At 46.2% G+C, this 10780-nt stretch overlaps 1 protein-coding gene across 5 annotated transcripts; it reads left to right on the forward strand.

Annotated features, from left to right (window-relative positions):
* Positions 1–244: 244 nt before the first annotated feature.
* On the forward strand, positions 245–7766 carry SEC11A (SEC11 homolog A, signal peptidase complex subunit). Of its 5 annotated transcripts, XM_087738258.1 has the most exons (7): positions 245–437; positions 585–694; positions 2730–2879; positions 5961–6098; positions 6609–6728; positions 7261–7318; positions 7481–7766. In XM_087738258.1, the coding sequence occupies exons 1-7, from the start codon at positions 387–389 to the stop codon at positions 7529–7531; spliced, it is 678 nt and encodes a 225-aa protein (XP_087594384.1). In that variant the 5' UTR covers positions 245–386; the 3' UTR covers positions 7532–7766. The 5 variants fall into 5 exon arrangements, with proteins under 5 accessions (XP_087594384.1, XP_087594388.1, XP_087594386.1 ...); XM_087738259.1 differs by lacking the exon at positions 5961–6098 and having other exon boundaries at positions 288–437; XM_087738262.1 differs by lacking the exons at positions 2730–2879; positions 5961–6098.
* The last annotated feature ends 3014 nt before the right edge of the window (positions 7767–10780 follow it).

The raw sequence follows: 10780 nt of genomic DNA on the forward strand, positions 1-10780 counted from the left end.
CTCACCTTCTCGTCTTGACGTGTTTTGATACGAACAGTTTGGACTCTTTGTATTTTTTGATACGGTGTACGTTAGCCTAGGGGATGTTTTACCAGGTAGCCTACGTAGAGTTTAAGGATAGCAGGGGGCACTCCCGAGCCATCACGTATCTATTTAACCCGCAGCGGCGTTTGTGCCTTGCTATGATGTTTACTTCAAAGTATTGCAAAATAAAAGCATCCAAGGGTGCCTGCCTGGGCGTCGTTCTTGGCTCAGGCCACCATGGCCGCCCCTCGGCCGCCTCCCTGAAGGGGGGGACCGGAAGCGGCAGTGACGAGACCGGAAGCGGGGGCGGAAGCGGAAGCCGGGCCGGGCGGACGGTGGTGCCGCCGCCGTAGGTGCCGGCGATGCTGTCGCTGGACTTTTTAGACGATGTGCGGCGGATGAATAAGCGGCAGGTGCCGAACCGGGGCGGGGGGTGTGGGTGTGTGTCGCGTCGGGTCGGATCCCGGGGGGGGCGGAGCGGAGCGGGTCGGGTCTGCCCCGCCCCGCCCCGCCCCCCCCGGTCTCAGGCCGCGGAGCCTGACCGACACCCCTCCCCCCAGCTGTACTACCAGGTGCTGAACTTCGGCATGATCGTCTCGTCTGCCCTCATGATCTGGAAGGGGCTGATGGTGGTGACGGGCAGCGAGAGCCCCATCGTGGTGGTGCTGAGGTAAATCCCACCGGGAGGGGGGTTAAACGGGGCCTGGTTCAGCGGTAGCGCTTAGGGGTGAGGAGTAAAGCCCCCACGGGGTGTGGGTAAGGGCTGGAGAACCGGTGGGCCCCGCCGAGGCGGTGCTGGGGCCACTGGGCCCATCTGGAGCAGATTTTCCAGAGGGATGGGGCAGCAGGAGGCTCCTGCCCCATCCCTGCTGGGTGAGAGGCTGTGTAGGAATCCGCGCTCTCTGTAACGCCGAGGAACAGCGAGGGAGGAGGAAGTAGGTAAGCAACACTGGTAGCCTTACATAAAAATAGCATCTCATCCTTCCGCTCCTGCCAACTGGCTGGCTTGTACGTTAGAGAGGTGGTCCTGAGGAAGGACTTCAAAGAAATAAGGCAGGAGCGCAACCCAGGTGTTTACCAAACCTCCTGGAGAAATGCTCGGCAGCGTGGGCAAAAGAGACTTGAAAAAGGAAGGCAGTGAAGCAGGGGACCTGGCACAAGTGATGAACCCGTTGCTCGGGCAGATCATCCCTGTGTTAAAGCAGTGTTTGTGACAGAGCTCGTCTTCTCATCAAGGGCTAATGGCAATTCCCATAGTAAAAGCTGTGGTAGCAGAACATCACAGTGCACTGGCACCTCCTGCCATGCCTGTCCATGTGTCTTGTTGCTGCTACATGAACAGTTGAACTATGTGGTGAGTCTTGGTTAGTGAAAAGGAGGTGGAAGTCTTTGAGATGCCAGCAAATAAGCTTGTATAGTGAAAAAGAGTTGTTGAGGGTTTTTTAAATGGGAACTGGCTTGCTGAAATGCCTGGTGAGCATTATTGTGTGTTACATTGCATTCACTAACTCTTCTTTCGCAGCTGCTTGTTTTTTTCCCTGGCCTTCTAGTGAGTTGTAACATGGCCAGGAAAAGAGGAGCTGTAGCTGTACCATTTTATGCGTGTGGCTGAAAATAAGGCATATTACTCTGTAATTGGATATGTTTTAGGTGTTGCACGTTGCCTTCGCAGAAGTGCCATGCAGTAAGTACCGCCAGTGTTACTCCCATCCTCCTAGTGCCTGGGACAAATTCCTGTGGCTGAAGTTCTCGGGCAGCCTTTGGATGCTGGCGCTGTCAGACGCCACGTAGATATTGCATGGGCCTGTTCTGTAGCCACATTGGCCTTTCTGTATATTTCTGTGTCAGTGTTAATTACCGCATGCCATTTAACAAAACTCCCACAAAATAAGACTGAGTGGCGCTCCTGTTCCCTCCTGATGGGTCTGTGAAGTCCAAGGGAGCTGTTTCACACTGTTCCTCCCAGTGAGTAAGACAGGGGCCATTAGGTTATGTCCCTTCTTTGGCGATGTGATCTTCTGTTCTGAATAGCAGCTTCTGTGCTGTCTCGAGATAAAACACAAATATATGCGATACTTAAAGTTCATCATTTTGTTTTGTACTGCATTATTTATTTGGAATAAAGAAGGTTAAGTATTTTGTAACAATTGCCATTTACAAGACAGGAGAAAAATAACTTGAATAGCAGTGCCTGAAATGAGATCGTTAAGCAAAGCCATGAATCACAATAACAAATTTTTAGCATACCCGTCTGTCTGTTCCAGATGGGAATACAAGATCCTGTATGCTTTCAGTGCTTTGTTCGTGAGGATGATCTATCTACCTGTGAAAACTAAAAATAAATTAAATAAAGCTTCCCACCCCTGCAGTGCTGCCAGTGTAGCCCTACCAACGGAGAGTTCAGAAGTCGAGAAGATACTGCTTTTTGTGAGCCTTGTTGTTATTAAAAAAGCAGAAGGCTTTTCCCGTGTGGTGTGCTTTTAGCACCAGCTGCTGGCAGTGCTCTTTTCCCAACAAATCTGAACTGCTTGTAGTGTGGTGGTTGAAAATCTAAATGCAGTAGAGGTTAGATGCATGCCTGGTCTTCAAGTGGTTTTCTTAGGAGCTTTTCACTGAGGTTATTGTGAGATTTTTCTTGAAGGACTATAAACTCTGAAACCTGCTTCTGAGTGTTTAAATATTGTTCAGTTGCTCTTCTTTTTCAGTGGAAGCATGGAGCCTGCATTTCACAGAGGAGATCTCCTGTTCCTCACGAACCGAATTGAAGATCCAATCAGAGTGGGAGAAATCGTGGTCTTTAGGATAGAAGGAAGGGAAATTCCTATAGTCCATCGCGTCCTGAAAATTCATGAGAAGTATGTAGAGAATTTGGGGGATTGTACTGCAGATGTTTAGCAAAATTGTATTTTTTCTCATCTCCTTGGGTAAACGAATGGGTGGGACATCAATAACAGATATCCAGGTACTGTAGGAAGAAGTAACATAGAAGTTTCAGACAGATGAAATGTGCCCTCTTTGGTTTACTTGTAAAGATCATCCAGCAGAATTCACAAGCTGGGGAGCCTGTGCTGGTATCCTGGATTCCCCATGTCACTTAATGTCTCCTGTGCCATCATTTCCATCCCAAGCTGCTACATAATGTTGCTGTGTTGTCTCCTGTAGGTATGGCTGCATTTGTGTCTGAAGTGACTCTTGTTTGTAGAGGTAGAACTTATGGAAGAAGGATATTTTGTATGTAGTGTGCATTATTTTAAAGCTTGTCCTTATGCTCCTGGTTCCTGATCTTATGCAGAGGCAGGGTGTTTCTTCTCTGTAGGAAGTGTTACGTTGTTAAATTCAGAGTTTCTGTGTGCGCTGCGCTCTCTGTGTACTGTTCATTCTGTGAACGTTTAGCAGGTTGCATGTCTGAAGGAATGAAGCGTGGTCAGTCTGGTTTGATTGCTGAACAGGGTTTAGTTTTGCAAGCAAGGCTTCCTCTGCAGCCGTGAGCCATCCTGTTTTGCTGGTCAGGGAAGATGCAACTGTGACTGCTCCAGGCCAGTCTGTGGGGATACGAGCCAGCCCTGTGAGGCCTTTGAGTGAAAATTAAATTGTGAACTGAATCCCTGGTTCTTCAAGCCAGCTCTGAGAGGGCAGCAGTTAGGTGGGGTCCCAGCATCTGTTTCTGCTGAGTAAATGCCTGCTGAAATATGAATGAACTGGAGCTATGCCAGGGTTCAGAGATCTGTTCCTAGATTAAGTGAATCACTGGAATTGTATGTAAAGGTGGCATTTGAGGATTGCTCTGGTCAAGTGAGGTCGATGGGATAGAGGTGGTCCCTTCCCCCAGGCATTCGTAACAGCCACAGCTGTTGGGACATCTAGACCATTTGTCAACCCAATGTTAAGGTCGACCAGCTTTGTGCACATAAATAGTCCATCTGAAATCCTGGCTATGTCCCTTCCATCCCAAAGCATTCTATGAGAGAGCGGCACCTCTCCTACTAGACAGAGCAGATTCTTTGCTGTTCAGATTTATTCTATATCAAAAACATGTAACAACTTAAAAATAAGGTCAGTGTACTTGGTAAATTTGATATCTAACATTGCACATGCACTTTTTGTGATGTCTTGGGAACTCTTTTAAGTGAAATGCTACTTTTCTTCTCCTGTGTTGCATGCTAAAGGCCCAATTGGGCTCCGATGCTGCTGCTTGGGCTGACTGTTGAAGATGCAAAAAAGGTCAGGGTCTTCTCTCTCTGCTCTCAGCCAGTGTATGGGAAGGAGGAGCAGAAATGTGCATTCTGTGTGGCAGTTCATCTCCAGATAGTCCCCACCCTTCTTTTTTTTTGCCTGGCTCTATCTCAACACTAGGTCTTAAGGTATCCAGCGCTTTTTTTTTAAAATGTAACAGACTTAGATTCCGTGAAGTAAAGCCATTCTCCAGTATTTTAGGTTTCAGTTAAATAAAACAACCAAACACAAACCTGATCTTTATATTAGGAAAGATAAAACTGAAAAATATGTACTGTGACCTGAAGCTGGGCACTGAAGGCAGGACTCTGAGCTATCAATTGCTTCTTTTACTAGTTAATGAATATTTTTCTGGTGCCAGTTTGGAATTCAAGAGTATCTTCTGAATGGCCAGTTTCCCACTTCTTTCTGTAGTTATAGACTGAATGAAAACTGTGAAAAGTCTCTGAAAGCTGACAGGAGTGTCAAAGTTAAGGAAAACAGAAACCCTGTTCTCCATGATTTTATGGCAACTCAGCTTCACATCAGTATTGTTTCAGTGAGGAAATGTTTTTGTACTCGCAAGCTTTTTCTTCTTTCTTCGGAGTGAAATTGCATTCATTCTTTATCACTGAACACAGAGTCTGTGGTCAAAATTTACTTAGTGGTTTTGGTGCAGGCAGCCAGGCCAGTTTTCATTCACCTTTCAGACAGCAGAGCAACTGTGCTGTGGGCTTGTTGCGCTGGTTCATGATAGAGCATTGAATCTGCTCAATAAGATGGTGCACTCCTATGCCATCAGTCTTTAGAGCTGAAACTACATTACCTGCACCTTTGGGTATCTTCATCTTTTTCCGGGCTATCTGTAAGCTCCTAGAGTGTTTGCTGTTCCCGCACTGTGAGCCAAATGTGCATTGAAGAGAGATCTGTTCTTTCCGCGCCCCCCCCCCTTTTTTTTTCTTCCAAGCTTCTCCTGTCAAGTAACATCCATTGGTACTCAGGCATGATGAAAACAGCATGAGCTCTGAAGATCTTCTGCATGCTTTCACGAGTTGTATTTGATCTGTTGTGTCTGTGAGCAAGCCGACAGAATCAAGCAACAAGGACGCTCTTGCTCAGCATCTGCTTTCAGATGCCACAGGCAGAGTGGCCAGCCGATCCCTGAGTATCGGCAGAAACTGCTACTTAGAAGCAAGCATTGCTGGCTGTCCAGCAAGCTGAATGGAAAATGACTGGGGAAGGGTGCATAACATGGTGTATAAAGCTAGAGCATAGCAGCAGCTTTTTCCAGGTCAAAGCAAAGGTTCATCTGCTCCAGGATTGTGTTTCTGACCAGCCAACTAATTCACCTCAGGACAAACTAAAGGCTAGAGAGAGTGCGTAGCAATAATTTCTCTGCTTTCTGCAAATTACGATTTCGGGCACAAAGTGACAGTTCTGTATTAATAGCCCCCTTTTCTTTTTTACATGGAGTACCTGGTCACTTTTTGAATTGATATAATATTTTGTCATCCAAAATATCCTTCCAGAGAGACATAAATTGGTTTGCACTGTGTTAGTTAAGCATAGCACCTTCTCTGGCTTGTTTTAACCTGTTACCTCTGAGTTTTGTTTGATGCCCTCTAGGTCTTGTATCAGAAGAGGCAGTGAAAAACCGATTGTTGCTGTCTGTGTCACTTGTATTGGAATACCGTCATATCTCCCATCAGTTCTGTCTTTTCCAGGCTGAAGAGTCCTGGTCTGTTGTTTCTTGTATGGAAGTGGTTCCAGACCTTGTTGTCCATTTCTGAACCTTTGCCAGTTCTTCTCTCCATTTCAAAAAAGGATGTAGGGGGTTCAGAACTGCACAGAGCATTCAAGATGTAGGCACATCGTGAGTTCATGCAGTATTGTAATGGTATTGTTTGTTTTGTTCTGTCCCCCTTTCCTAATAATTTCTAAGTTTCAGCTTGCTTCTGACCACTACTGAGTAGAACTGTATGTTGTAACCCCAAAGTCTTATTTTGGGTGGTAGTATAGAGCCCAGAACCCAACATTTATATATGAAGCAAGAGAAGCATCAACATGAGAGAGGTCAAAACCAAAGAGGCAATAGCTGCACCATCGCTAGAAATGGCTCATCCTGCTGGTTCTGTTCTTAAACTCTGCTGGAAAGCTTGGCTGGGGCCAGAATTCATTCTTTCATTGGCAGTTTTTTTTCCAAACAGTCTGCTTTTTACTGCATTTGACAGAGTTTCCCTTTTTCATCCTCCTTGAACATGTAGGACATGATTGCTTCTAATATCTTTGTGTTAGTCTCTACGCACTTGTTCTAGAACAGCTTTTAATAAGTTCTTTTTCTCTGACTTACCTGCACATCTTGTCTTTGCTAGGCAAAATGGTGACATCAAATTTTTGACAAAGGGTGACAACAACGCCGTTGATGACAGAGGGCTGTACAAACGAGGGCAGCACTGGTTGGAGAAAAAGGATGTAGTAGGACGAGCAAGAGGGTAAGTGAAGTTGAAAAAGATGCGGCTTTTTACACTGCCCTGCCCCTTCAATGCCATCTGTTAATCCCCCTCTCCTCTTGAACTCTCCCTGCTGGGTTTTTGTGAGTTCCCTGAAAGCATTTCAAAAGGTACTGTGGAGAGTTAAAAAACAAAGGTAGTTCAGTTCTTAGCTTAAGTGAAGGTATCAAGCTGTGAGCTGCATCCTGAGATTTTGATGCTGGATGGACACCGATGCAAAGGCAGTGCACGCTCAGGCATGATCAGAACTTTCATCGAAATTATTCTGCAAGGCACAGTCTTTGCAGGCAAGCGAGATCTGAACAAAGCAGAGGCTAAAACACCCTCAGGGGCTGGTTGTCACTTGGCCCCCACTGCTATGGCTTCCCTGCTCGGGAGGAAGAAGTCCCAAGCTTGTTGACCATAGCCCTCAGTGGGTTTGAGTGGCTCTTCCTTTGTACAAGTACCAGGGCAGTGCTTCTCCCCTATGCACCCTTGAATACTGTTTGTTTTAATAAAACCTTTATTCTTGTAGATTTGTGCCCTATATTGGAATAGTGACTATCTTAATGAATGATTATCCAAAATTTAAGGTAAGAGCTCTTTTGTTTTCTGCCTGCTTCTCCCACCCTAGCTAAAATGACTTCATGAGAGCTTTATGCACAGGCTGAACCGTTTGCCCTGTGTGTTTGCTGCTGTTACTGCATCTTTAGATGTGAATGTGCACTCTTCTGTTTCTCTTCTTTCTTTTACAGTATGCAGTCCTCTTTTTACTGGGTTTATTTGTGCTGGTCCATCGAGAGTAGCCTCTTGCACTGAAGTACGAGGTGAAGGTGCCATGGATTTTTTAGATGAACATTTTAAGTAGGTGGTGGTCCAGTGTGCCAGGAGGAAGAAGAAAACATGCATTTCAAAGCTTCTTGCCAGTTTGGGTTTGTTTTGGTTTTTACTGCGTAAGGGCGAATGTTTGTCACAGTATTTCCAATGGTTTGTCACATTTTAGCATTTTTAGTGAGTTTTTGTATTAAAAATTTAAGCCAAGCTGTTCAGTGTTTGTACTTTGAAGCTGAGCTTCCTCTCAAAGTGCCTACAGGACTGTGTCCTCTAAGTCTGTGCCTCTGCTGGGTAAGCATGACCTCTCCCTGTGCTGACTGAACTGTCAAACGGTAAGCTGTGGAGGTGGTGTTTTTTCCAATTCAGAACTGGAATAAAGATTTTGCATCTCGCCCAGTATGAGCCCTGCCACATTCTTCGTTATTGCCCCGAGTGCAGCCTCATTGCCCAGTTGCCCTGTGGAGGTACCTGGGCTTTGTCGTTGCAGACTGACTCCTAGACCCTACCAAACTAACTTGTCCTGTCTTTACAGAACAATAGCAGCTGCTTCTCTCATTTCTTTTTGGAGAGTAAGCAGTCCTGAGCTGTAGATCCGTTCAATATTTCTATGTTTCTGTAAATCACACTGAGATAATCTACTTAAAGACTGCAAGGTGTTTTGGGCAGAAGATGGCAAAGGATTACTTCGTGCATAAGCTGTCCTTGCAGCACTAGGTAACAGAAGAATTGAGATGGGAGATACCATAGCTGTTTGGTAGGGACGATTTAGTAGGATGCAATAGTAAAATTGTCTTAGTTTTGGAAATGGGTTTTAGGTCTCTAACGATCCCTGCAGCTGGCCACGTCTTAAAGCTCACCTGAAAGCTACAGAAAGGCTGGAGCGCCCGGTGCCCTGGGGTCTGAAAGAAGAAACCACTTGTCACCATGTGCAACAGCTTTTTTCTAGGCTTCGCATTCAGGATAGTGAACCTGCTTGTGTAGATGTGTCAGAGGAGAGCGCAAGGAAGAGGTACAAGGCGGAGACTCTGTAGTTACCAGCTTCAATATAAATTTGTGCCACCTGCACTGAGTGAGTGACCATTAGTAAACTCTCCTCAACGGTGTCATATGCTGACTCATGAAAACATTTTACTTACCCTTCGCTAGAGGCAGATCCTCCCCAGAGCAGGCAGTGGGAGCACGGTGCCATTGCTACCTCTGTCCAAGGCTGGCTGACCCCCTCTCTCTGCAAAGTTTACTTACCTGTTGTCTTGCTAGCACAGCTTCCCCTGGCACTGGAAGCTCTGTCTCCTCCCAGTATCTTGTGCTTTCCCTGGGTTGACAGCTCTCTCAATCTTGCAAAATCTACAGACAGTGCAAAGCTACTGTGTGTTACTTCAAGTTCACCTCACCGCATCCGCTTTTTCCACTGCTTCATGACTGCTCCAAGATTCCAAAGTAACAGGGATCATTAAAGATGATTACTGCTTCGACGAACGTGAGTCGTGTAAGGTAAATGCAGTCACTGGAAAGGCAAGGTTAACAAAAAACCCAACGGGGTATTTATGGTCTATTTTCAGTTTCTTGCATATGTACCTCATTAGGCTCATCAGGGCCTGTCCTCTAAGGGAGGTGAGTACTGCCATTAAGTCCATGGGGACCATTTTGCTTAATGCTTGGTAGCTGGGCTGACCTGTGGTATCCCAACACAAGTTGGTTTAACGTGGAGTGGTTTGTTCCCTGGGTAGGATGAAGCAAAAACATCACTCTTATGTTTGGGACACTGCAAAGAGTTCTATGAACATGTCCAGCTCCTAGCGCTGAGTCTTTGGCCTGTGCCTCTTTGGAAGTAATCATAACTTGGTGATAAAAAATGGTAATAAAATCCATATCTCCCACTACCAGTTCTGGAGCCCTTGAGAAGAGAATCTGGATACAGAGTTTCTCCAAAATGCTTGAGTCACAGATGGGATGTTTTGTCAAAAGCCAAACCCCTGGGCAGCAGTGAGGGGAACTAAAAAATCTCTCTTTGAGAGCTGCCATCACCATGGAGCACCTTCCTGAGAGGACTTGGAGGCCCCAGCATTTCTGCCTTTGCAGGTTGCACTGAGGCTGAGTCTCTGTTCCCCTGCTCTGCCTTTAGCTTAAACTGTTTTTGTGCATAAACTCGGTTTTTTTTTTTTAACTTGGGCTTACATAAAAGACTGAGCTGAGCTCTTTCTGAAATCTGCTAATCAACACCTCCCAGTGAAAACTTGCTGAAAGTGCTGCTGTTAAGCTGTTTCTCCGGAGTCCTCTCGCTTTCACACCTTTTGCAAAAAAATCTCCGAGCATGCAGAAGCAGTTAGGTTACTGTCACTGAGTTAATTTTAACAAAAAAGGCTAAAATACAAAGGATTTATGATTGCAGAGCAAGGATTAGCTCTTAAAGAGCATCTACTGAAACCCCAGTTCTGAGAGAAAAGAAATGGTCATTTGGAGGTGTTAGGAAATAATAATGTACCCCTCTGCTTGTGGCAGGATTACCCTGCTGGCATTGCTGGTTACTGGCAGCAGGTGTCCAGCAGTCAGTGCCTTTGCTGAGGACACACACTGGTTGGTAATGTGGGTGCAAACCCACGCTTGGGCACTTGCAGGAAGGTGTGCCTTTCCCAGCCTTGCTCTCGCATTATGCCATGTGAAGTAATTGAGCAGGAGGGCACTTAAAAAAATTGCAGGGTGACTGCGGTAAAGGCTGGGATGAGGGCCTGCTGCAGCCCCAGCTTCAGTGAGTTGCTCTCTTCTGGGTTTGCAGACACTTTAGGAACAGAAACAATTGCCCTAAATCAGGGGGCTGTGGTGTGAGATTTGGGAATTCACCTCTATGGCCCATGTTCTGCCTATTTTCAGCTCAGTGTAGCTGAGAACATGGTTCTGTGTTATCTGCAGTCGTGAAATTAGGTGTTGGCTCTAATTAAAGTGAGGGATAAATAAGCAGCTAAGCCACTCACAGCCTGAACACCCACCAGCTCCCACACTGCCTCCCACATCACCTCCCGCATCCCTGTAATGCCTTTCCTGCCACAGTGGGAAGAGAGGGTGAGCGGGACGAGCCTGCACAAGCTGGAAACTGAGGAATATGGGGGCAGGATGACGAAGAGTTGTTCCTGGCTCCATCACCGCCAGACTTATTCTGCTTTGCTGAGCAGAAAAGCTACAGAGCATGCAGGATCTCTGGTTCAGCTGGGTGCTAATGCTGAAAT

Source organism: Nipponia nippon, unplaced genomic scaffold (genome assembly GCF_047370975.1).
Source record: "Nipponia nippon isolate SJK-2023a ecotype South Korea unplaced genomic scaffold, ASM4737097v1 scaffold_62, whole genome shotgun sequence".
NCBI lineage: Eukaryota > Metazoa > Chordata > Aves > Pelecaniformes > Threskiornithidae > Nipponia > Nipponia nippon.